Source organism: Lissotriton vulgaris, chromosome 6 (genome assembly GCF_964263255.1).
Source record: "Lissotriton vulgaris chromosome 6, aLisVul1.2, whole genome shotgun sequence".
Lineage (NCBI taxonomy): Eukaryota > Metazoa > Chordata > Amphibia > Caudata > Salamandridae > Lissotriton > Lissotriton vulgaris.
Window position 1 is genome coordinate 1,079,741,656 of NC_141694.1, and position 27,482 is coordinate 1,079,769,137.

Genomic DNA, 27,482 nt, shown 5'->3' on the forward strand with positions numbered 1-27,482 from the left:
AGGGGATTCTGGGTAAGGAAATGTTGGGGGATCCATGCAAGTCATACCTCCCTGTAATCCACTGGGTGTCTAGTTTTCAGAAATGTGTAGGTTTGGTAAGTTTCCCTAGGTGTCCGCCGGGCACTGGGCCAAAAACCCAGGGGACCCTCCTTGCAAAAACCAGGTTGTGTTGAGATAGACAATTTTGAAGTAGCCTCACTACGTTTTGGGCCCTAGCCTGTCGCGGGTACTTGGGCCTCCTCCCACACGAGTGAGGTACCGTTTTTATTGGAAAACCCGGGGAAACGCTGGGTGGTAGGAAATTTGTTTCAACCCAGTCATGACACTACTTTCCCACTCAAATGTTCCATAAGTTGGCAGGGTATGCTCAGACGTGAGTCCCTTGCTCACTTTGCCACTGGATTCAAGCAAGCCTGACTGAAGACGGCTGGAATGCCAGAAACCGGTCCTAGGAAGCTTGTTTCCGTTCCAGGGAAGGCATGGCTTGGCAGTTCGGCCTGGACTGTTCCCATGAGGCACAGGGTCAGACTGATTTGCATATGGCCATGTCTGAACTGGGGTGGCAGAGTGGGCCAAAGAACAGTGCTGGATTAAACCCAGATCTGTTGACTCGGTGTGAGTGTTTGATTGGTTCAGATGCTCCGTCCATCACCATCCCCTTTTGTACCGCTTTGTTCACCATAAGTTGGCAGGGTATGCTCAGACATGAGTCCCTTGCTCACTTTGCCACTGGATTCAAGCAAGCCTGGCTGAAGACTGCTGGAAGGCCTGAAACCGGTCCTAGGAAGCTTGTTTCCAGTCCAGGGAAGGCATGGTTTGGCAGGTCGGGCTGGACTGTTCCCATGAGGCACAGGGTAAGACTGATTTGCATATGGCCATGTCTGAACTAGGGTGGCAGAGTGGGCTAAAGAACGGTGATGGATTAAACCCAGATCTGTTGACCCCCTTTTGTATCGAAACTGACAAAGTCAACTTTGACGCAGAAGAACACTCCTTGAACAAAACAAAAGCATTGAAAGTTGCTAAATTGAAGAGATGGATGGCCAACTTCTTATACGAAACGTAAGCCTTACAAATAGCAGTGTAAGGTTCCAACCTCTGATCTGCTCGGGGGGTCAACACCCTCCATGTGCTTATAGTAGTCTAAAATGCACACAGGTTTACGCACTTCAGCAATCTGACCTCAAAGAGGCACAGGTGAAGTACTCTCATCATGGATGGTAGTCTGCTTGTACACATCCCTCCTGTCCACAAATTTCACAGCTAGTAGTTCATCAATACGCAAGGAACAGCACTGTCCCCTCTGAGGTTTTTTGCAAACAAGCTCTTTTGGATAACCTTTACGGTTAGAGCGGATTGTGCCACAAGCAAAAGTGTCCACTTTGAACAATTCCTTAAACAATTGCACAGCAGTGTAGAAGTTATCATGGTACAAATGGTGGCCTCTGTTAAATAGTCCTCTAGCAAGATCCCACACAATTTTCTCTGAAACTCCAAAAGTGGACGGACAACCAGGGGGGTCAATAGTGGAATCCCTACCAGTGTACACACAGAAATTAAAAACATATCCTGTCATACTCTCAGACAACATTTACAGCGTAATTCCATAGCGTGCCCTCTTACTAGGAATGTTCTGCCTAAAAACAAAACCACTCCCTTGAACAGGACCAAAGACCCATCAATACATATTTCTTTCCCTGGAGTATAGATCTCTGAAAATCGATCTACAAAGTGATCAAGAACAGGCTGAATCTTAAAAAGACGGTCACAGTCAGGGTGATCTTGTGGCAACGCCAAAGCAGTATCAACAAAATGCAGCATCTGAAGCAAAAGTAAATACTGATCACGAGTCACAACTGTAGGAAATATGGCCATTGCCATTAGGGACTGGTAGACCAATATGAATCCATGGACTGCTTCCTTATCAAACCCATCAATAAAGTCAAACCCAAAAACTTCTTCATCTCTTCCATATTTGTGGGAGTCCACCGGGTAGCTCTAGAGTGGGGCCTAAGCTTTTCACTGTTGTCCCTCAAAAACTGTTCAGCATACAAATGAGTCTGCTCAACAATCTCACCCAAAATAAATCATCCATAAACAACTGAAAAAGCTGAAAAAACTGAATCGGCCACAAATGTTCCCAATCCACTTGTCACGAGGGTGGCCTGTCAGGAACCCTGGAGAACAATGTACCGGTCTCACCTCTTTCCCCACAGCAACCTGAAAACTGGAACCCGGCGGAAACGACACTCTTACGACAGCAGGAGGAAGCAGGGCCATGTTTCTTTAATTGGGCCGAGTTTGCAGAAGGCCCCGCCCCCTGGGACGTCACTGGGTCGGAGGCTCCAAAACCCCGAGGGACAGAGAAGGAGGTGTGTCCGACACCAGCAAAGGAACGAGAGCATGACAGAGCTGCTAAGTGAGACGAGGAAGGACCGCCGGAGGAATCCAGCAGAGACCAGTCCCTTCAACGTGCGACAGAGCCAGGAGGCCAACGTTTCAATGCTTCGCCCAGCCACACGTCAGGAGACGCGTGGCTCACCCAGGTACCGGCGCGTGCCTCGGGGTGGGCAGGGAGGAAGGGTTTCAAACTCCCGTAACTACACCGTCAAAATCCAGTCACCCCCCTCCTCTCCCTGAGCACTATCGGCACGCAGCAACCATTTACCGGTTGTTTGGTTTCCTTTTTGTATTGCGCACCGTGTGCCTCCTCACTCCACTTCCCTATCACTGATTGAGGCAAGACCTCCGATTGAATCCAAGTCTTTTCTTTTATTTTTATTTATTAGTATTCCGGACCGGCGGCTGCCCCAGGAGCACCCTGGAGTTGAGAAAGAAAGGAAAGCCCTTTCTGAGAGGACGTCTATCTCCAGACAAAGACCCTGAAGTAACCTTACTATATTCTAGATTAAGTCCAAGACGAAGGAAACTGTTAAAGCCAATAAAGGCCAGCTTAAAATCAGTACCTGTGTCCGTGAGTTCCTCTAACCCGCTAACACCACTCTACACCCTGCATCACCACTAACGGCAGGCAACACCGGCTGCACCATATTTGGATCAACCCCGAGTCCAGCACTTCCAGTAGGAAGCCTAGCAGCCTCAGTCTGCAATCCAGATGCCTCTTGCACCATCTGCACAGCAGTATCCTCCTCTAAAACAGGCACTTCATCCGCACTGAGAGTAGCTTCATCCTCACATGAGTAGCTTCATCCGCACTGAGAGTACCTTAATCATCCGATGATTTCATGAGGAGAGAAAACTCACTCCCTGGATCTTCCCCTCCCTCCTCTCCCTCAGACTCACTGTCAGTCTCATAATCCTGCTCAGTGGAAAATTCAAGAATCATACCAATCACCTGCTGAGCAGTCATTCTATGGCTAGCCATAATGTTTACTAATAAAGGTAACTTGTCAAACAAGTCAACAACAACAAACACTTTGTATAATAAGTAATAAACAAAATGCGTCTTTATCAGAAAGACCTATATACTCCAACATGATACCACTCACTTGCCAGGAGCAGCTAGACTCACCACCACCTACTCTGCACAGACACAGTATGGATCAACAATATCCCACTAAAAAAGAAAGAGAAAAGAAAATTACACATAAGACAATGTAAAACACATTGCAAAGAATGTCATGCTCAAAACACTAACTAAATATGCTGCTATTATGACACCACTTACAAAAAAATTCATTCATGCATGACAATGATACTCATTTGGAGTAAATACAACAAAAAAAATTCTTACCAAAAAAATGCAACTACTCAAAACTGCACAAAAACCTTCCAGGGTACATTAAACAATCTCTCACAAAAACAATCCTTGAACGTGATTAACCCAAACAACTTGAAAGCATTGCTGTACGGTTAGACAAAGCTCAAGCCAGGCAGAGTCAGAATTCAGGATGACATGAGGCCATGTCAAAGCAAGATAGTAAGAACGCCATAATTCTATGAATGAACAACACAATGCACATTTGTGCACCACTGCTTATAGCATCACATACTTCATCTCTCAATGTACAACACAGTGCACACTTGTGCACCACTGCTCACAACACTGCACTTCGAGACCAAAAAGTACATTTTACACCACTCTCTCTCTCGCATGCTTTTAAATGCACATCCTACACGTTCTGTTCTTGGCAAGGCTTTTCTACTCTGTGACAGCTCCCACTGAAAGACTGCAAGACTCAAAGAAATAAACCTTTAGGAGAAGCAAGGCATATGCAGGATGTTGTACATTCAGGCTAGGATAAAATAACACACCAAAGTCAATTAAGATAATGGGTGTCAAAGGTCATCACAGGGTGTCAGACTGCCTCTAGCACTACAGGCACCACCAGGTCAGACAGACGGGGCAGCTGTGAGTACCAGACTCTCTTATGCAGAGATCCCCAATGCGCCCGTCTGACTCGACCTTGCCCGACCCCCTACCTGTCCATGGGCAAGGAAGGGTCATTCCCCAATGGGGTCCCTGTTTGGGCACCAACTGAAGGAAGTGACCCGATTAGGGCCATCCGGGTCACCGATGACCACCTCTCAGCCTTCCATACAAATGAAGAGTCGGTCAAACAGTAGAGAATACAAACCAAAGTTATTTATTAGTATACGCTCGGGCAGAGTCCGGTTTGACCAGCCTCCTCAGATTGCTGCAGAGGGACTGACTCTAGACAACATGGTAGAGCATAAAGTGCATCTCCAATACCCCTGAAGACACGCCCAGACAGGAATTTCGAGTTTGGGAGCTGGTAAACAAAGGTGGTACAGAAGGATGTGCTACGATACTGGGACCAGGCACACATTATCTTGCATTCACGGTTACTATGTCTGCCCACACCATTCTGAGGTGTGGGAGCAGGCCTATCTAGACTGAAAGGTATGAAGTAGAATAGGCAATTCATTCATTAGCACAGCAGACTCAACCTTGAAGAAATATACGTACAGAGGTCACTTTGGCAGCTGCTTTTCGATGAGGCAGACACGAGATGAGACAGATGTTAGTTTCGATCAGTACCCAAAATGGCGGCTAATACAAAATGGCGCGCAAATGCTAACTAACTGTTGTTGATTAGAGCAGACCAAGGGGAAAACATCATAATATACAAGCATTCCAATATAAATACATATATTAGGCAATACATTTAAAGCAGAAAGTCAATTCATGTGCGACTCATACACTGCATGGGACCCCACCTCTGCTTCAACGGTCTTTTGTTTGTGCTCTGTGCACCCCATGGAGTGCCACATTATGTTCAAAGTAATGTCACACAAGATTTCAACACATCATCCTATGGTATTGCTGCACTGATTTAGAACTATCCATAGTTTAATGGCCTGTTTCAGAAAGGTAAACTTACACTTTTGTCTTAGTTTACTATTTTCTTGTTATTCACAAATTGCAAGTTTCATTTTTACATATTGTAATTTTTACGGCTGCGGAGGTCTGTTCTATCTTTTATGTGTGGAGTCTCCACAGTCGTGAAAATAATATTAGTAAAATCAAACTTGTGGTTTGTGAATAGCAAAAAATAGCAAAATGACAAAAAGTGTAAGTTTACCTTTGTGAATCAGGTCCCAAGTATGGTTATTCAAATGAAAATAAAATAAGCATGACTACTCCGAAAATGTGTACTTCTATTTAGAAAGATACTACTAGTTGAATTGTAACACCTGAACAGTCACGGCTGGCGCAGGTAAGCGCCGTGGGGCGATGAAGCGGGGCGGGTCTGTGGGGGTACTCAAAAACCAATGGAATAGGTTTTATTTATTTATTTAATTAGACCTATTCTGTCAATCTTCGATTTTCCCTCTCCCAACCCGCTCCGCCCCACCCAACCCCTCCCCCCCACTGTGCTTACGTGCGCCAGCCACCGCTGCACCTGAAGAATAGTTGTGACATCTGTGATGTCCAATAAGGGTTCAAACCAATGACACAAAGCGAATACATTTATATCTTCCACCTGACAGCTGTATCACGCCGGTCCGTCCTCCATTTATACAAGTCTATTTTGTATGGTGTATAATATAGTTCATTAAGTATCTTGAAATGTTGCAATTGTAAATCACAAACAGTAAGTGACCCATAACGTTTCTCTATGGTGTTTTCTATGTCTTCTCCTGCAATTCATCTTATCAGTTTATTGGGTCACCTAATTGAAAGAGATTGAATGTTGTCTGAAGTTTGTTGCTTAAAGAGTTTATGTAGTTTTTTTACTCCAGCCATCCATTTGATTGATATCAATTTGTTCGAATCAATTTCCTTGTACCCAATATTATTTTCAGCACTGTATTTAAAATGAGGGAGTCAAGAATCTCAAGGTATTTTAAAAAGCATCTTTTCTGAAGAAAGCATTCCCCTTGTAACATTATGAATCTTTTGAAAACCCATTTTTCAAAACGTTGTCCAACTTTTATAAGACCACATATCATACATATCTTTAATATTGCACCATTAAAAATCTCTGATAGTATAGAGTTTCCCCAGATACATTTGTGCGGTATGCATCACAGTTGCCAGATAGTCCTAGCAGTTTCTAATGTCTTAAATGTAACTCGTTTTTAATAGTTTGACTCAGGCAGTTATTAAAATGTACTAGTTTTATCTCCAAGACTCATCCAAAATATCAAATCCAAATGATCCTCTGGTGCCTCCATGCTTAAACATCTTATCCAATGAGCCATAGTAGCCATACAATACAAAATGCAATCTGGTAGTGCCAGACCATTCCCTATCAATGGGTGGTTTCATAAATTGTATTAATTTTCTTTCTCTCTGATAACTCCATATGAAACTATTTGTTGCGCACCCCAGGGCACTTTGGTATTACAGAAGGGACCACAGAAGCTTGTGTAGCCCGTTCTGTAATACAGATAGCGCTTGTGCACATAAAGCGCCAGCGCTATCTGCAGGGGGCATTCCCTCATTTTCATGGGGATATTCATACCCATTATATCCCATCCACTGATTTCTGTATTCATGTGCATAGGGTCCTCCAGCACATATCAAGGCCATATGCATAGTCATTCTGTTTGATCAATCTGTGTTAATTTGGCCGGTGGTGCTCCCATTTTTCGTCCTTTCCCAGGTCATCTTCCTGTGCGTTCTTAGAGGTTTCGGTCAAGTAGATTTTTTTGAGACACCAGTGCTCAACAGCTTCTGCGTTAGTATTTTCCTTGTGCACCTTCGTATTCTTCTTTTGTGTGTCTTTAGTTTACATTTTAAAAGGGGATACATTGATATTCTGTGCTATGCTCTGGTCCCTCTAAGTTGGCCATTATTTAGGTGTGAGGAGACAGGCTGAGCAGTGCTAGAGTGACAGTCCGATGCTGTTGTTGGTTGATTTATATCTGTGCTTGCAGTCATTACATTGTCCATACACACAATGCTGTGTGCTAATTTCCATCGGCCCGACACTGAATCTCTTTGTATTACAGTCTCTATTTTCAGATACATTAGTGTGCACAGAAGTAGTTGTAGGATTTTTAAAGATCACACTAACTAAAGAGTTGTCTTTGATTTTCTTATTAGTGTAGTCCGAAACATGTGTAGTGTTACTAGGTATTAAAGCATACACAGTAGCAAGTAGCACACTAGTTTCTTATGAGCAGTGAAGTCTGTGTTTGTATCAACATCGTCCATTTGCGTGCATTTCAGTACCTCATATATGCTGATACAATTTCACCTGTGGTCTCTACTCCAGATAGACTCACCCATTAGCCATCAGTGTTTCTGCTATAATGTTGTACAAATCTGCACCGTAGATTTTGCTGGTGTCTTTCTCTGAATGGCTGCCATTTGGGATCCTGTGTTCTGTGACAGAACTATTTGCCTCAGATTCAATTAGGGCTCCCTTCTGAAAGTTCTTTTTTTGTTTCTCGATCTGAGTCAGGTGCCTTAAGCACCGGTGCCATGAACATGGCAGATTTCAGGGCATCAAAAGCGGTCTGGTAGGCATCAGTCCAGATCACCTTCCTGGGCTACTTCACTGAAGTCAGCTCTGTCAAGGGGCAACAATGATGCCATATCTCTTGACAAACCATCTGTAGTACCTGGTGAGACCAATAAAGGCTTTCACCTCTCTCTGGCTCTTGGGGGGATTCCAAGCCAGAATGGTATCAATCTTCGCCTGAAGGGTCGCCACCTGCCCGCTCCCTACCTGGTGTCCCCAGTACACCACAGATCCCTGCCCTATCTGGCCCTTACTCACCTTGATAGTGAGGCTTGCCCTTTGCAGAGCCCTCAACACTTCACAGAGGTGTTGCAAATGCTCCTCCCAACTGGAGCTGAACACAGCAATGTCATCCAGATAAGCGCTCTGAATTCCTCCAGCCCGGACTGTACCTCTTTGACCAGTCTCTGGAAGGTGGCAGGGACGTTTTCAACCCAAAGGGCATAACCCGGAACTGGTAGTGTCCCTCTGGTGTTGAAAACGCTGACCTCTCTTTGGCCCTTCGGTCAAGGCAATCTGTCAGTACCCAGACATCAAATCTAACGTACTGAGGTACCGGGCAGCTCCTAACCGATCCACAAGCTCATCAGCTCTGGGGATAGGGGGGCGCATCAGTCTTGGTGACCGCATTAAGCCCCCGATAGTCCACATAGAACTGAAGCTCTAGGGTGGCATCGGGTGCAGCCGCTTTTGGCACTAAGACCACTGGGCTAGCCCAGGGGCTGCTTGAGGGTTCTATCACCTCTAGTGCCAACATCTTGGAGACTTCCTCCTTGATGCTGGCCCTGACTTTGTCAGCTACCCTGTAAAATTTCTGCTTCACAGGTAGACTGTCCCCAGTGTCCACATCATGGATGCACCAATTGGTGACACCTGGTGTCAAGGAGAACAGGAAGGCGAACAGTCCCAGTACCTGGTGACATCCCCTTGGGTCAGGGTAGGAGAGAGGTTTGCCCCATCCACTTACCCATCATGTTCCTTCGCTGACAGGAGGTCAGGAAAAGGCTCACTCTCCTCCTCCATTCCATTTTCTGTGGAAAGGAGCATAGTTATCTCAGACCCCTCAAAGGGTGGCTTGAACCGGTTCACGTGTAGGACCCTTAAGGGGTTCCTAGGCATCTGCAAGTCAACCAGATAGGTCACCTCACTCTTGTGCTACAACACCTCCAATGAACCAGTCCTCTTGTCTTGGAACGAACAAGGCTCCACTGGTGCCATCACCCACACTTTCTGGCCCGGTTGAAATTCTACCAGAGTGGCATTCTGTTCGTATCATTTTTTAAATTCTTCCTGGCTAGCTTCCAGGTTCACCTGAGCTAGTTTCCTGAAACAGTGAGTCTGGTTTCTTACAGCCAGCACATAGCTGAACACAACCTGGGGGTCTTACTGGGAGTTCTCTCCCAACCCTCGTTTAACAGACTCAGAGGTCCTCTCACTGGGTGCCCGGACAGCAGTTCAGAGGGACTGAACTCTAAGGACTTCTGCAGTACCGCCCTGTAGGCAAACAACCTGCATGGCAAAAAGACGTCCCAATTCAGTCTCATGGGTTCTGCAAGACCCCATATCATGCCTTTCAGGGTTCGGTTGAACCTCTCAACCAACCCATTCCCGTGAGGATGGTAAGGAGTAGTGAACTTGTATGTCACACCACACTCCTCCCACAAAAATGTCATGTACCTCGAAATGAAGTTTATTCCAAAGTCAGAGACCACCTCTCTGGGGAACCCCACACAGCAAAAGATCCCCATCATTGCTCAGCCCACCACAGGGGCTGTGATTGTCTGGAGAGGGACAGCTTCCGGATACCGGGTGGCATGGCCCACCAATACCAAGATGAACTTGTTACCTAAGGCTGTCTTGGGTTCCAGTGGCCCTACAATATCAATTCCCACCCGCTAAAAAGGGGTGCTCACCACAGGAAATGTTTGGACAAGAGCCTTACACTTCCCTCCACTCTTGCCACTTGCCTGGCAAGTCTTATAAGACCTGCAGTGTGTACCAATGTGCCTTCTCATTTGCGGCCAGTTGAAGTGGGTGAAAAGCCTTTGAAGGGTCTTGTCGCACCTCAAATATCCTGCTAGAGGCACATCATGAGCTAGACCCAGTATATACGTCCTAAAGCGCTCAGGTACCACCAGCACACGGGCTGCACTGGGCTCAGCAACCATAGGCTCACTATATAGCAACCCATCTTCCCAGTAAATCAGATGTGATCCGGACTGATCACCTGCTGCCTGGTCTGCAGCCCGCAGACCAACAAGAGTAGGGCACTCCATCTGCGCCTTGCAGACCTCCTCCCTGGAGGGACCCCCTTCCTGCTGCCAACGGGTCAGCTCAGGTAGGTCTCCCAGTTCAGCTTCTTGTTCCCCTGTGGGCTCCAGGGCATCCTCCTCAAGGTCTGCTTCCTCCTGGACCGCAGGAACTTCTGGGCCTGGTTTCCCACGCCCCCTGCGCCTCCTCCTTCTGGCAGGCACGTGGGACACTGTTTCAGGCTTCAGGGCCTCTTGATTACCCTTACTGGCTGCCATTGACCAAGTGGTCACACAGACCCACTCAGGCAGACCCAACATCTCCACATGAGCCTGGCGTTCCATCTCCCTCCATGGGGAACTCTCCAGGTCATTTCCAAGCAGACAGACTACAGGCATGGATGGACTAACAATGACTTTCAAGGAACCTGAGCCCCCCCCTCCCCCCTCAAAGGGAACTAGTGCCAAATTACATAAGTACTCAGTTGTCTGCTGCAACAACAGGATGAAGTACATTGGGAATACCCTGCTCTTCAGGCACCCATTGACACCTGACAGATGTCACACTGGCTCCTGTGTCTCTCAGATCCTCCACCCTCCTCCCATTGATGGCCACCCACTGCCTGTATTTCTTAGTGTTCTCAGGCAGATAGGATCCCTGGACCATCTCTTTGTCTCCTAATGACACCAGGGTCATGACTACTTGCTCCCTCCTTCACTAGGAACCAGTTCCTCCCCCAGTGCTACACTCACTAATCCGGATGACAGAGCACCAGTGGGTGCTGGGGGTGCATTGGGGCACTTGGGATTTCTGGCAGTGTGACCCACCTGACCACATGAGTAACACTTGGGGGTACCCCGGCTGTCGTACCTGCCCTTAGGGGGCCAGGATGTTTTAGGCTTGGGGGGGGCTGGGACTCCTTTCCCTGGGAACTGTTTTGGGGCCCTTTAGGGAACTCCTTTTGGTTACCCTTGTCCCCCCACTCTTCTGCTGGGGACCCTGCCCAACTTTGGCTGGGTTACCCACAATCCCCTTGTGGACCCTGGTGCTAGTGCAGTGAACCGCCTCCTTAGCAAGCTCCCTGGAATCAGTTAGCTTACTATCCAATAGATGCTGGCGCAGCTCTGGAACACACAGACTGCTCAAGTGCTCCCAACTGATCAAGTTACACAATCCCTGGTAATCAGTTACCTTGCTGTCCTTTATCCAACCTTCCAGTGCATGCTTATACATGTTCACACATTCAACCCAAGTACTTGAATCCAGCTTTTTGAACTTCTCTCTGTACTGCTCAGGAGTGAGCCCATACAGGAGGCATAAAGCCTCCTTCATGTTGGGACAGGTCAGGGTACCCGCATGCTCTAAAGGTGACAAGGTGTCCCTCCCAGCGGCCTCAAAGTGTTTCCACTGACCTGCCCCCCAGTTCTTCTCAGGAACCTCATTCATTCTCAAGGGTATCTCATATGCCGTAAACTATTCATAAATATCCTCACCCTTCTGGTAATTCTGCACTAAGTCCTTGGGTATGTGCACCTTACCTCCTTGCACTGGCTGTGCACCTGTACCACTTGAACTGGACTCCACTTGTTTGGCCTTAATGTCTAGTTCCCTCATTCTCAACTCATGAGCCAAAAGCAATTTGTTTTCCTCCAAAGCGAGAGCGTTCTTGCTCTCCTCTCCCCTCTTTTTTCTCTCCCAAAGCAATTTCTTTTCCTCCAAGGCACAAGCATTCTTGCTCTCCTCCGCCTTGGCCTGAAGCATCATGACCTCCAGCTCATACTCTCTGACCCTTTGGTTCTCTTCCATCTCCTCTGGGGAAAGACTTCCAGCGGAATGGACGCTGCCATCCCTTGAGGCTGCTCGTGACACAGGCAGATCCTGTGACCTGAAACCATCCCTTAGTGCATCCTCATCCACCTCAGCATCACCTACCTCCTCAGCCATAGGTCGTCGGAGCTGCGGAGCAGGCCGCGAGATGCGTTGTTCACTTCACGAGCGGCTCCCGAACCTCAGTGCAGGTTGCGGCATGACAGTGGTGGTGTCAACGGCATCGGAAATAGGGTTATTTACTTCTCTTGAGTTTCTTCCAGCTCCCAATAGCAGAAACAACCTCCAGAGGCCCAACACAGTAACAGGCACCCCCTGGCAGGTCAGAACTCCCAGCAAGAAAGTTCAGGGGAGCTGGGGTAAAATATTTTTGTCCCTGAGACTTCAAAACAGGAAGCAAGCTCTTCTTCAAGCCCTTGGAGACTTTCCTCAAGCAGGGGACACAGCACACAGCAAAGTCCTTCTCCTTTCTTTGGCAGAAACAGCAACTGCAGGCACACAGCAAGGCCAGTACTTCTCCTCAGTTTCTTCAGCCCTTCCTCTCAGCAAAGGTTCCTCTTTAGTCCAGAAGTAGTCTAAAGTTAAGGGCCTTTAGGTCTGATACTTATAGCCCAAAATGTATTTGATCCCTTTGTGCAAGGGGCTCTGAGCCCAGTCCAAACCAGTTCTTGGGGCACTTCTGCCAGTGCACACAACATCCTTTGTCAGTGTGGGCCTCGGTCCCATACACACCTCAGGGGGGCGGAGCCAGCATTGTGGAAGGCAGGCACAGCCCTATTCAGGTACAGTTGCTACTCCTCCCACCACTCCAAATGCAGATCGGGCCTATTCATCTCAGGGCTGGGTCATCCAGGAAGGGCAAGGAACACCTCAACCCCCCCTGAGGCTGTCTACAGGGAATGCACATCCTCTGTCTCTGTCACACTGAAACCAGACAGTCAATCCACAAACAGGCAGAGGCACACAGAAAGGTTGAACAAGAAAATAGCCTCTTTCTAAAAGTGCTATTTTGAAACACATAATTTAAAAACCATCCTTACTAAAAGATGTGTTATTAAATTCTGAGTTCAGGGATACCAGACTCCAATTTTTTATCTTACTACTATGGGAAGATATGCTTGTAAAATGTTACAAAGCATTCCCCGTTCTTAGCAATGGGCAAGATAGCCTTTCAATAGTGAAATACTGACAATTTCGTTTTTTTCACTATCAGGACATGTTACACACACCAGTACATGCCCTACATTTCACATACACTGCACCCTGACCAGGGGGGTACCCTGGGCCTACCATAGTGGTGTCCTATGTGCAAGGAAAGGGAAGGGTAGGGCCCGGCAAGTGGGTGCACTTGCCAGGTCGACATGGCAGTTAACAAAACTGCACCCAGACACTGTGTATGCTGGCCTGAGACCTCTTTTCATTGCTACTTATGTGGCGGGGACAATCAGTGCTGCCAGCCCACTAGTAGCATCTTAGTTACAAGCCCTGGCACACTCAGTGCACTTTACTAGGGACCTACTGGTAAAACAAATATGCCAATCAGGGAAGACCGATCATAATATCAATTTAGACACGGTGAGCACTTGCACTTTGACACTGATTAGCAGTGGCAAAGTGCCCAAAGCATCTAAGCCAGAAAAAACAAAATCCAGCACAACATCAAAAACACAGGAGGTAGGGGCAAAAAATCAGGGAAAACCACACCAAGGATGCCAGGTGTAAAAGTCCAGCATTTCCAATTTTTTCGATCCCAACTTCAATTCACCAGAATTACCTCCATACCGAAGTGTATAACTACTTGCGACAAAGAGAGACACTTGCTTCTCTGCACCTTCACGTCAGTACATGATCAGGACATCCCCTGACACTGTTGTATTGTTCCAAGCCTTGAAAAAGCCCCAGATGATCCAGCTTCAGAGGATGAAACACATGTTGGATGATACTGTCCCTTCATGTCTTACCATATAATTGACAGCATTCCAGCATCCTCAAGAATGAAGGTGCAAAGCAGCTTATACTGGCACAGAGCTACAGCATTTCTTCAATTTATCTTTATCACTTGGACCATTCAGCAACTGTCTTTTTCAGGAATGAAGAAATGACTAAACCAGCTAAAATTGCAACGGCTAAGTTATGTGATAATGAATTGTATTGTACTAGATATCCTTTAAGTTTCCATTTTCTAGCACTGTATCTCTTAATAGTGTAGACATAGCCTTAGAGCGCCTTATAAAAAAGAGCAAAGTGGTGGAGGCAAATTTCAAAAGGCAATTGAGGCACATAAGATTGCCAAAATGTAACCAGATGTAAACAACCCCAGGGAGTGAAGCTTCGACTCTAACACCACCCTTTTGAAATGTTTAGTATGGATCATGGTAAGATAATTTTAAGTTTGTTGTGTTCTGGAGAAAATTGTTTAGCAGATGTATGGAAGCTAAAGGGATTTAAACATGGCATCCTCATTTATAGGATGAATTATCTGGTTCTGGAGGCTAAGTGGGTAATGCGTCCAGTGTAGGGGCCTGTGTTTTACCACATGATCACAGGTTCAAATCCCAGTTGGTCCACTCAGGCTTTCATCCTTCTAAGGTCGATACAATAACTACCATTGAGTTGGATGACAATAAACCTCTGTTTCTCAGTGCCAAGATACCCTGGGGTGAATGTGCGCTTTACAAATGCACGTTATGTTATGTTGTTTTCTAACTGATGTTAGTTTAAGCGCAGGTTTCCAAGAATGATACAGATGGAGATATAGAGATGATGGATGTGCGTAATGAAACCTAAAGGCAAGTGAATTTCTTAAAGTGATTGTTCCCCATAGTGTACAAAGTCATCCTCCGCTTTCAGGTCAATAATGATTGGCATTGTGAACGTGAATTACCATTTGAAAAGTCTGCTCAAGAGTTTAAAAAGGTTGCTAATCCTGCCACAAGGAAAGCAGAACATTGATATGAATTCTAGTTGAGAAGATGGGGCTCCAGGATAAATGGAGGGATTGCGCAATAGATAAGCTTCATTCGCCTGCAGCAGATCTTACCACCAGCTGAGAGTGACAGAGCACCAGGTGAAAGGGGCACCCTCAGCAGGAGAAAAGCAGATTCATGGAAACCCAGAAGAGGGCAGCCTAATTACAGATAGGACGAATGTGAATGATAAATAGCCATTTGGCATCCTATATGAATGAATGTAATCACTTTAGTATAGGAGTGGTCATATATAAAAAGTATGTTTTACATCTCAAAAAGAGATCATTTCCCTAGGCTTTAAGAAGGTTATGGTAGCACATCTTTCTCCAGTATTAGGGGTGTCTTTCATAGATTCACATGCTTGAATATTCCCCGTCGTCGAAGTGGGAGTCCCACGGTATATAAAATAGCAATAATGCTAAATATAAATATAGAAATATATATATACATAATACCAGAAAAGAAGGAAATACATAGAAAACCTCTAAAAACAAATCCTACATAGGAATGCATGGTAGAGAGAAAAAAACATTTGCAACACCTTAGTGTCATTATGTTAGTCCAAACTGCGGCCAATCAGGCGCCAGCACCCTCTAGAACCTTGTCCTCAGAAGCTCAAGCCCTCAGATTTTCTACCGCACGTCGTGTAAAGGGAGTCTCCCTGAGCTCTGCTCAGTTTTCAGAACTCTATCTTCTAGTTTTCCAGAAATTTCTACAATGTCAAGTAAGAAGTCTTTATTCAGACCATGTTCTTTTTGTGGGAAGCTTCGCCTTTTTGAAAAGGACCCCCACCAGAAGTGTATTTATTGTTTATATCCGGATCATGAGGCTGGCAGCTGCAAGTTTTGTAGAACCTTTTCTACCAAAACTCTTAAGGACAGGGAAGGCCGTCTTCTTCTTTGGCTGCAGCGTCTTAAGGACAAGGACTCTTTAGTGTCCGACGCAGAGAGTTTACAATCTGGTTTCTCCTCAGCAGCCTCAGAGGGGGGTAGTGTCCAGGAGGCTCCTTCTCCTTTCCTCAAGAAGCCAAAATTAGCCCTGTCTGTGGCTCCTGTGGTATCTACTGCCATTCCTACCACCTCTACGGCCACGAGACCTGGCTCTCAGGCGTCTTTGGCTACCTATCGAGGTGTCTTCACGCCTCTTTCAGTCCCGCCGTCGACGAGAGCGTCTACGAGCGCTCCGTCGACGAAAACGGCTTTGCCTGCATCGTCTACGACTACACTGACTACCACTTCGGCTTTCTCATCATCGACGATGGTTTCGTGGACGGCCTTCACGTCGAAGAGGGTTTCGTTGCCGTCTAAACCTGTCCCGTCGACGATTCTCATCTCGTCGACGAAGAAGAGAGAATCCTCATCGACGAAAGACCCGAAGACATCGTCGACGACGCCGTCGACGAAAGCCTCATCGACGAAGACACGTTGACCAAGATCTCGTCGACAAAGAAGATCTCGTCGACGAAGACAGGCCCGTCGACGAGGGCTCCGTCGACGGAGTCAGTACCAGCATCGACGGCGAACCCGTCGACGACGACACGCCCGTCGACGACGACGAACCCGTCGACGGCTGCTTCAGCAATGGATCGCTCGTCGACGGTGACACCGTCGACGACCTCGTCGACGACCACTCCGTCGATGCAGGTTTCTTCAAAATTACCGGTCACAACGGCTAACTCAGCCTCGTCGTCGATAATGGCTCCGTCGACGACGGCACCGATTTCATTTGCATCTGTACCGTTAGTGCCCTTGAAGACCTCTAAATCTTCACATTCTCGCACTACAGTACCCTGCCAACAGATCTCAGAACCAGAGCTTCAACTACCTTCTCCGATGTTTGCAACTACATCAGACTCGGAGCATGAAGAGGACACGTTTGGGGCAGCACATAGTCCCTCTGATTTAATAATTAAATGTCAGGACACAGACTCTGATGATGGCGGTGAGCCAGAATTTCAACAGGAGGAACAGTTCGTTCAAGCCCCTGTGGCCACCATTCCTTTGACCTTAATTTCGAATCTCCAACATATGCTGGACGATTACAACCGCTGTTTCCCGGCTAGTCCGCAAACTACACCTGCACAATCTCCCGCTCCTGTGGTGCTACCTCTACCTTTATTGCCGCCTGTCGTACCAACTACAACTTCGTCTCGGATTCATAGATCTATTAGCATCCATACCACTGTATATCCGCAGGATGCGGATGATGAAGCGAACGCAGAACGGGAGGATGGTGAAGTTCCTGACAAGACAGATGATGAAGCAGGCGACCAGGATATGGCCGAATGGGATGATTATAGGACGCAAACGCCTTCTCCTCAACCTGGTACTTCAAGTGACTCACCACCAGTTGATATTGCCAGTTTCCATCTTTTAATGGATAAAGCGGCTCAGCGTTTCAAACTTCCACGGTCACAACACAAGGACGATTGCTTTCTTTATGACTTTAAAGATAAACCTTATAAGCAGGTACACACTATTCCTATTATTGATTTTGTGTGGAAAGAGGGCATTAAACTAATGAAAGCTCCAAACTCCTTACCTGCTCAGATTCCACGCCTTGAGAAGAAGTACAAGGCCCCCACTGGTTCTCCGGCTTGCCTGACTTCTCATCCCAAACCGGATTCTGTCGTGACTCAGGCCGCACAGCGTAGAGCTCGGAATCCAGCATCCCAAATCACAGCCCCTCCGGATAGAGAGGGTCGACGCCTAGATGCTATTGGCCGCAAGTTCTCAACGATGGCTTCAACATCTGTCCGAGCAGCCAATGCTTTGGCCATCTTGGGACGCTATGACCGGCAAATGTGGTCAGATATTGCAGATTTCATGGCACTCATACCTGATGCATCCAAGACTGACGCACAACAGATTCTCCGCGATGGTCAAAGGGCAGCAGAAGAAATCATCGACTGTGCAGTCGATATCGCTAACACAGGTTTCCGCCTCCTGGCAAGTGCGGCTGCACTCCGAAGACAGGGTTGGCTGAAGTCCACCTCCTTCCGGCAGGAAGTCCAAGGCAAAATATTGGATATGCCTTATGATGGGGAATCACTGTTCGGATCCCATATCGATGATGCCCTTGAGTCCATCAAGAAAAACACCGATAAGGCGAAGTCCTTGGGCACGCTCCAATTTCGGAAACAGTCCTTTCGAGGTACGTGCGGACGTGGCACTTCTTCCAACTTTCGAGGAGGGCAACAATACCGCTCCTACACTCAGAGCGGCCAACGTTACACGTCCAACCAGCAGTCTCGTCAGCAACCCTCCAGACCTTACAGAGGAAAGTCGTCCTATTGTGGCACCACTCAAACGCCAATGACTTTTGCCATTCTCAAAGTGTTGGAGGGCGAATCTCTCTGTTTTATTCCCAGTGGTCCTCAATCACCTCGGACCGCTGGGTATTGGACATTGTCAAACGGGGTCACACCCTGGAGTTTACAGAGATTCCTCCTTGCACTCCACCTCGTGGCCCACCTCCTCCACATTTCGAGGAGCTCTTCCATCAGGTCCGTCTTCTTGTGTTAAAGGGTGCAGTCGAAGTGGTCCCAATTCATCAAAGAGGGAGAGGTTTTTACTCTCGATTCTTCCTCATACTCAAGAAGAACGGAGATTGGCGACCCATTCTGTTTTTGAGGGCTCTCAACCAGTTCCTGAAGTCTCAATCATTCCGTATGCTGACACTACTGGAAGTCCTGCGTCTTCTATCCAGCGAGGATTTTATGACCACCATAGATCTTCAAGACGTATACTTTCATGTTCCAATAATCAAACAACATCGCCAGTACCTGCGTTTCAAAGTGGGGCCAATACATTTTCAGTTCAAAGTGCTACCCTTCGGACTGCGTTCAGCTCCTCGTGTGTTCACGAAGGTACTGGCCCCGGTGGTGGCTCACTTGCGTCTACAAGGAGTTCAGATCTTTCCCTATTTAGACGATTGCCTTCTCAAGTCTCAATGCCACCATCATCTGGATCGGGACACGCACCTTTGCCAGCAAGTGTTTCGGTCTCTAGGGTTGACCATCAACAAAGAAAAGTCACAGTTTGCACCTCTGTGGATCATATCTTTCCTGGGAGCAATCCTAGACACGCAGCTCTCAAAAGCGTTCGTCTCGGACGAATGACGTCTAAAGATTCTTCGTCTGGTCTCCCTTATTTGAAGAAAACAGTCCGTTTCTGTTCGGACGTTAAAATCATTCTTGGGAATGGCTTCATCTTGTATCGCACTGATCCCAAATTGTAGGTTGCGTGCCCGTCCCATTCAGGAAGAACTGGACTTACAGTGGCGTCAGGTCTCCGGATCCTTCAACGACCTTGTTGCCGTCACAGCTCGCATGAAACAGAGCCTGCTTTGGTGGACGCAGCCCGCAAATCTGGGAATGGGTGTGTCCTTCCTCGATCATGCTCAAGACCTTACATTGACGACGGACGCCTCCTTAGAGGGGTGGGGCGCTCATCTTCAGGGCCTATCCATCAAGGGCAAGTGGTCACCGACGCAACGCACGTGGCATATCAACAGGCTAGAATTGATGGCGATTTTTCTGGCGCTCAAGTCCTTCCTCCCAGTTGTTCACGGGGAGTCAGTGCTAATCCAAACGGACAACACCACCAGTATGCACTACGTGAACAAGCAGGGGGGGACCAGGTCTCCGCTTCTGTCCCGCTTGGCCCAGTCAATCTGGTATTGGGCTCTTTGCCATCACATCACCTTGACAGCTGTCCACCTTTCGGGCGTGTCCAACTTCCTGGCCGACTCTCTAAGAAGGTCCACTTCCTCGACACATGAATGGGAACTGCACCAACCGACTCTGGATCGTGTGTTCCGCAAATGGGGTCACCCGGATCTGGATCTCTTTGCGACACCGGAGAACCGGAAATGCCCGCCTTATGCAAGTTGGCATCCCCACCCAAAGTCCCGCGGGAATGCCCTTTTGATCAACTGGAGCGGTCTATTCGCTTACGCTTTTCCGCCGCTCCCATTGATACCACGGGTACTGTGGAAGATGTGGAGGCAGCCCTGCCACATGCTGCTGATTGCTCCTCGTTGGCCCAGACAGGCATGGTTTTCGGAACTACTCCTAATGTCCCTGTGCGAGCCCATTCCTATACGTCCTCGTCCGAACCTTCTAACCATGGACAAGGGCTTAGTGTGTCATCCAGATCCCTCAACGCTACAATTGTGGGCTTGGAACCTGAGCACCTTGAGTTCGCTGGTTTAAACATATCCCAGGAGTGCAGAGACATCCTAGCTCATGCCAGAGCTCCGTCTACCATCAAGACTTACAAACTTAAATGGAAGCGATTCTGTCATTGGTGCGCTACGGCCAATATCCATCCCATCCATTTCACTCCTGAGAGGTTTCTTAGCTGCTATATCTCGTTTCCGACATGATGGCTCTTCATCCCTCTGTTCATCACGAATTATACGTCAATTCTTCAAAGGGCTTTTCCGCAAGTTTCCACCTGTGCGTCGCCCTCCTCCAGCTTGGCACCTCAATGTTGTACTATCTCAACTTATGAAATCACCTTTTGAGCCTATCCACAGGGCGGATATCAAGTTCATCACTTGGAAGGTTGCACTTCTGCTGGCTTTGACCTCCTCTCGTCGAGTGAGCGACCTTCATGCTTTTACTGTCAAGCCGCCTTATCTACAGTTCAAACCTGACGGGGTGGCACTTCGGACCAACCCCTCGTTCATGCCTAAAGTATCTACGGATTTTCATTTGAATGAGCCTGTATTCCTCAAGACTTTCTTTCCGGATCCAAAATCTCAGGCGGAGCAGCGCTTACATTCTCTGGACATCAAACGATGTCTTAAATTTTACATTGCCAGAACTGCCCCTTTCCGCAAGTCCGACCAACATTTCATTGCCTACGGACGACTGCGCAAGGGACATCCAATTTCTAAACCGACTATTGCCCGGTGGCTTTCCTCAGCCATTGCTTTCTGCCACCAACAAGCGGGCAAACCATTGCAATCTTCAGTGAAGGCTCATTCTACGAGGGCGATGTCTTCATCCACTGCCTTGTTTGCTGGTGTAAAGGAAAACAAAGAAAGGCTTGGGTCCTGTCACTGTCCAGCCTGGACCACTACTAAGAAATCAACAACAACAAAAGCCGGGCAGATTTGCTGGTGTGCCACTTCATCAGATCTGCCGTGCAGCGACATGGTCCAGCAGGCACATCTTCACCAAACATTACTGTTTGGATGCCATCAATGAAGCGGATACCGCAGCGGGACAGGCAGTGCTTCGCCATCTTTTTCAGTAAGGTGAGCCTCTGTTCCCTCCTCCTTAGTATTTTCCTGTGATTGCTATGATGCCTTAGTACTGTCTTGATTTTTTCTTCTATGCCTAGCAATCTCAGTTTTCTAGGAGGTTACTGGTTTCTATTCTATTCAAGCATGTGAATCTATGAAAGACACCCCTAATACTGGAGAAGAACAATTGTTACTTACCTGTAAACAGGTGGTTCTCCAGTATTGGTGTCTTTCATAGATTCACATGCGACCCACCCTCCTCCCCTCAGAGGCTCTTTTTCTCCGCATGCGCTCTTTATTACTTGTGCTACGACAATCTGAGGGCTTGAGCTTCTGAGGAGAAGGTTCTAGAGGGTGCTGGCGCCTGATTGGCCGCAGTTTGGACTAACATAATGACACTAAGGTGTTACAAATGGTTTTTTCTCTCTACCATGCATTCCTATGTAGGATTTGTTTTTAGAGGTTTTCTATGTATTTCCTTCTTTTCTGTTATTATGTATATATATATTTCTATATTTATATTTAGCATTATTGCTATTTTATATACTGTGGGACTCCCACTTCGACGACGGGGAATATTCAAACATGTGAATCTATGAAAGACACCAATACTGGAGAACCACCTCTTTACAGGTAAGTAACAATTGTTCATTTTTAGCATGCTCATGAATGTCACCTTATTTGTAATGTTTAGAAGTGTTTAACAAGCTTTAGTAATTTTTATTAATCAAGATTAATATCAATATTCATCACCAAAAATGCATAGTCAGCAAAGCAGGTTGAAGTTGTTGCTAAATACAGTTCTCACACATGCCTTTCTCTTTATCCCTCCTCCTAGGAAATGGCGAAAGCAGATTCTCATTGTACCCCTGAGGCCATGAATAGTGAGGACATGCTTTTTATGCTGTACACCTCAGGAAGTACTGGTCAGCCAAAAGGAATTGTTCACACGCAAGCTGGTTATCTGCTCTACGCTGCTCTGACCCATAAGGTATTCTTTTCGGGGGAAGTACTTCAGGGGAATAAGTAAAAAACAGTGGATGATCATGAATCTTACACCTGCGTGTGAGAATGCATAGAGGGAAGATGGTGTTGTGGGACAGCAGCAGGTGGGCTTAGCGCAGGCCACATGGGCGGGGCCTACGGAGAAACAGACTTTCTATCTCCTCTGAATAGGAAAGATGATCCAAGAGCTTATAATGTATTTTCGGATGAGTGACAGACACAATGTTGTCTCAATGGATGCATTGGAGTGTACAGGTGTGCGGATCTGTCTAAAACGGGGCAGCTTAGAGCCTATCTCTCAATAAAAAGAAGAAAACACTCTTGAACATTGCAAATTTGGCAGCTCTAGTGGACCAGTATCCTGCCATGTCAGACATGCATATGCATAGATGGGACAAACATTATTCCTAGTAGGAGGCACCCTGTAGGCAGCCGCAGGCTGTGCAGGTAATAGCAGTGGGGCATTGGGGCTAGTTTGGGGGTTCGACAGACGATGGGGGAAAAGGTCATAAAGAAATAATTTTCCCTCGTAGTCATTTGTCGAAATCTCCCCACACCCGGCCCCACCGCCCCATTGCTCTTCCCTGCACAGCCCGCGGCTGCCTGTCAGTCCAGCGCCTGCAGCTGAGAGGGGCTGGATCCGAAAGTACCCAAGGGTTAGGTGACCAAATACTGTTGAACGTCCGTAGAGTATATACTCATGTATACAGTTTGAATAGAGCTGTCAGCCCATCTAGCCATCTTTGGCGGTTGTCCCACGTCTGCCAAACTCTAAGTAACCCACTAGGTCTTTGAAAACTACCAGCAGGCACACTTGCAGAGGCTTTGCTTATTCATTTCATTTCAATCTTTATTCGGTTTAAAAAACCTTGTAAGATACAATACATTAAAATCGTGACACATCATTATAATACATAGTAAATAGCAGCAGTGGGTAAAAATATATCATCACATCTTATTTGTGCAAAGTACGCAAAAGTCATCTACACCGGGATTAACTAGTTCCTGGTCGGTCCCCTTTCTATAAAGAACACTAAGTAAATATACACAATAATAAAATAATAAATTAAATATCTGTTTTGTTTAAAAAGTGATATACACCATAACAATAAGACAGGCAGCACTATACTGACAGACAGTCAATAACATGGTAAAATAGCCCATTACATTTAAGTTTTCTGATTTTTCTTTCTCCTAATCAAGGCAGCACATAGGAGAAAACGACTTAGGCTAAACACAATTGGTTGTGCAGTATCTCCTTTGAATATTCTAAGTCCAACCTTAATTTGTCTAAGGCCTAACCTATTACAAATTGGCTTGAGCCATTTTTCCCTTGCTTTAAGGTATGCTGGGCATATAAATAAAACATGAGACTCATCTTCTTTCACCCCCATTTCACATAACTCACATATGTTAGAGCCAGCGACCCCGGTCAGCCCCTTATTACAATTCCAGCTAGTTGTTCTATCTTTTAATAGCAAAATGCCATAGCGGAACTTTAAATATAGGCTTTTAGCCAATGGAGGGTGAATTTCGTCCATGAAGGGCTCTAGTTGCATGTTCATTTTAATTTCAAAAAATTTCGAAGTTAGAGTCCCTGTTCTGGGGTTTGCAAGCGCTGAGTCTCTAATATAGTCCCAGTACCTTTGCTTCAAAATGTGTTTTGAACTACTTGTAAGGGAATCGGGGTCAAACCAGAAATCGCTTAACCCTAGTTTTTCAAACCATTTTTTGACGTACTCTAGCCATGGCAAGGGCGTGATATTCTTTATTGCCAATATCTCTTGCAATGCTTCTCTATAAACAGCCAGCTCTTCAGTGGACCATAAACGGACCCAATAGAGTAGCGGGCGAAGAGGAGCATAATCATCAGTACGCCTAAAATTAAGGTCCCATAATATGGGTGTCATTGGAGTTGACCCGGGTATCCCTAGAAGTTGCCTGATGAAGGAATTTTCCCTCACTCGGAAGGTATCCTTTAAAGCATAGGCCCAAAGGTCCGCACCATAAAGTGAAGAAGATTGCACTTTATATTTGAATAATTCAATAGCTGGTGAGACCGCTTTGTAATGGCTATTCTTGTGCTTCCTTAAGATTGGTACCTGATTTTGGGTTAGCCTTAATTTTGAATTCTCCAATTGCGTTTTCCATGTGACATCACTATCTAAGATAATGCCCAGGTATTTAAAATTAGGGACTTCTTCAATAGGTTCATTGTTTATTTTAAAAACCTTATTAAAGCCTTTATGGGGGTTGATTGTCATAATTTTTGTTTTTGAGGAGTTAATTTCTAATTCCTTGTTATGACAATACAAACTGAATGTGTTTAAAAGGTTTTGGAGCCCCCTGGGTGTCTGAGAAATTAAAATTGTGTCGTCTGCGAATAATAGTGCCGGAACGGCTTGCCCACTCAATTTGGGAGAGTCATGCTCGCAGCCCAAAAGAGTATCAGGGATGTCATTGACATATAAAGAAAATAAGGTAGGTGCCATTACGCACCCTTGCCTTACCCCTTTTGCTATTTTTATTTTCTCAGTGACTTCTCCATTCGGTCCCCATCTCACACGTGCATAATTGTTCTCGTGGAGTCTAATTAAAATTTGAAGGATATTTCCAGGGACACCCATTTTATTTAATGTCTTCCATAGGGCTGCCCTAGGAACCATATCAAAAGCTGCCTTCAAATCAACAAAAGCCACGTATATATGGGAACTCCTTATAATGGTATATTTCCAGACTAAACATAGGAATCTAAAAACCTGGTCAACAGTGCTTATCTTACATCTAAAACCTGCCTGATATTTTGTAAAAATAGAGTGCTCTTCAATCCAGGAGGTGAGCCGACCAAGAACCTGTCGTGCAAAGATTTTTTGTAACACGTCAATGAGGCTGATAGGTCGGTAATGCGAGGGATTTGACCTATCACCCTTCTTGAACAGAGCCACAATCTCTGCCCCCTTCCAGGTTTCCGGAATAGCAGCTCCTTGAGCAATTTCATTGGATAGTAAATTGATGTAAGGAGCCCAGATGTAATTTTCGTGTTTCCAAAGATCACCTGGTATTCTGTCAGGGCCTGGTGCTTTCCCTGACTTAACTGCCTTAATTGCGGAGATAGTTTCTGTTAGAGAAAAAACAAGGGGTGCATCATACGCTACCAAGGGGGCCTGCAAACCATCCCAACCTCCACTCTCACCTGAACTTGTGCAAGAGTATAACATAGTGAAATGCTCGACCCATGTCTTTTCCTCTAGAAATTTATCTTTACATTCTGTCACCCCCCTGGTGCCTCTAGCAATGAGGCTCCAGAAAGTGGTCTGATCTTTGCACTTACATGCATCCAGTAAATTGGACCAAACCCTTTCGTCCCACTCTTTCTTGGCCTTTGATAAAATTCTTTTGTACTGTGCTCTCTTAGTTCTCACAATATCCATTGAACCCCCCCTGACCGCTATAATTAAATCTGTCTTGGCTTTCCGGCAGTCCTGGTTATACCAGGTAATCCCGGTTTGTTTGCTCTTTTGGGCATTGTGTGATCTTTTTATTGCCCTGGTCAGGATCCCGCCAAGTTGGTTAATTAAATGTTCATGGGATTCTATCAAACTAAGATTTTGGATGACCGTGCTATTACCTAAGAGAGAAGACATATGGCTCACAAAAACATTATAGATTTGACTAATGATTTTGGAATTGTCTAATACTATTGGTCATTTCAGGGATCTGCGATTATTTGCCACTAGAGGATCTTGTGGCAGAGACATTATACTATTAGCGCTTTTGTCAAGGGTTTTAAAAATCTGGGTTTCGACAGATAAAATCAGAGGATAATGGTCGCTTTCCGTGCGATCATCCACTAATAGGTCGATAGTCATAGGCCACAGGTTCAGGGAGACTAATAAATAATCTAAGTAGCTGGAGTGTGCCCCTCTAGTAAACGCTGGTCTACTGGGACAGTCTGAGGGCAACCGCCCATTACATGCACGTAAGCCTGATTCTAATGTCAAGTTCAATAATTGTAAGGCGCTCACTGAGCAAGGTGCTTTGTAATTTGTATCTACTAAGGGAATGTTGTTTGCCATATCCTCATCCTTGTGGATGTCTTCTAGACCTATTATGGGTTCAAAACCTCTATTAAAATCACCGCCTATAATCATTTGTGCATTTTGATCAAATCCCGCCACAAGGTTGCTCAGCTGGGTTACAGCAGTTGATTCTTTACATGATCGATGTGGTCTATTATAAATATTGATCACGTAAGTGCAGCGACCCTTTGTATTTTTTAACTCGAGCAATAAAATGTCGGGATTATTAATATCAATTTGCTTGAAAGATAGGCCTCCTGTGATTTTCACCCAAATTGTTAATCCGCCAGAGGGTCTCCCCCCGTTTGTGTTTACTGCGGGTATAAAAAAAGATCTATAATCCACCTTATAGTAGTTTTCAAGCCCCCATGTCTCCTGGAACATAATGAGATCCCCACTCGAGATGTAATCGTGCCAGGATGGGTCTGAAAGGTTTTTTTTCAGACCTGCTATGTTCCAGCAGATGATTTTTATACTTCCTAGAACCCCTCCTGTTTCTGCTACCTGGCAAGGTGGAGTTACCCTAGATGTCTCTGAATGCAGTTGTTGTGTTGTTGTTTCAACAAGATGTAATGACTGTTGCAAGATTTTAATAGGTGCAATCTGCTTTGATTCAGCTTCGAGATACGAACTAGGGTATGTGTGGTTAATACTACATGGCGTTGTCAGGGCCCTTCCCTCAAGTCAGTCGCAGTCAGCTAAACCAGCTAAGGCTTCAAACCTATTTGAAGTGCTGACTCCCCAGCTGTAGGATGGGGCCCCAAAGCCCCAACCATTTGTGGGGGCATTCCATCTGGGTGCAGGGGTAATGGGAAAGGGTGGGTTCTGGTAAGAGCCCAACCATCCTCCATTAAAGTCAGCATTACCTATGGGTGCTGGGGTATTAGGATACAATACATTCTGCTGCATGCCTGGCCATCCTCCATTGTATTTAACATTTCCTGTAGGCCCATAGTTATTGGTTATAATACCAGGCCCTCGTCTGCCCATTTGATTCCAATTTTGCCCTGGGGTAGTGTTTTGAAAAATATTGTAGTGATTTGGTAGCCATGGACCTGCCCTATTTTGGGGAGCGTAATTCATGTCAGGAGCTGATGGACCCCCTCCCCAACCATGATCTCGCGTTGACCAAACTGACT

General features: G+C 46.2%; 1 protein-coding gene across 1 annotated transcript in view; it reads left to right on the forward strand.

Moving 5' to 3' along the window:
* The window catches only part of ACSS1 (acyl-CoA synthetase short chain family member 1), a 1,180,850-nt gene that overhangs the window by 467,060 nt on the left and 686,308 nt on the right, over positions 1-27,482 (forward strand). The window contains exon 5 of the mRNA XM_086927145.1: positions 22,098-22,250. Within this exon, the coding sequence (XP_086783271.1) occupies positions 22,098-22,250 (153 nt within the window). The remainder of the gene's footprint in view (positions 1-22,097; positions 22,251-27,482) is intronic.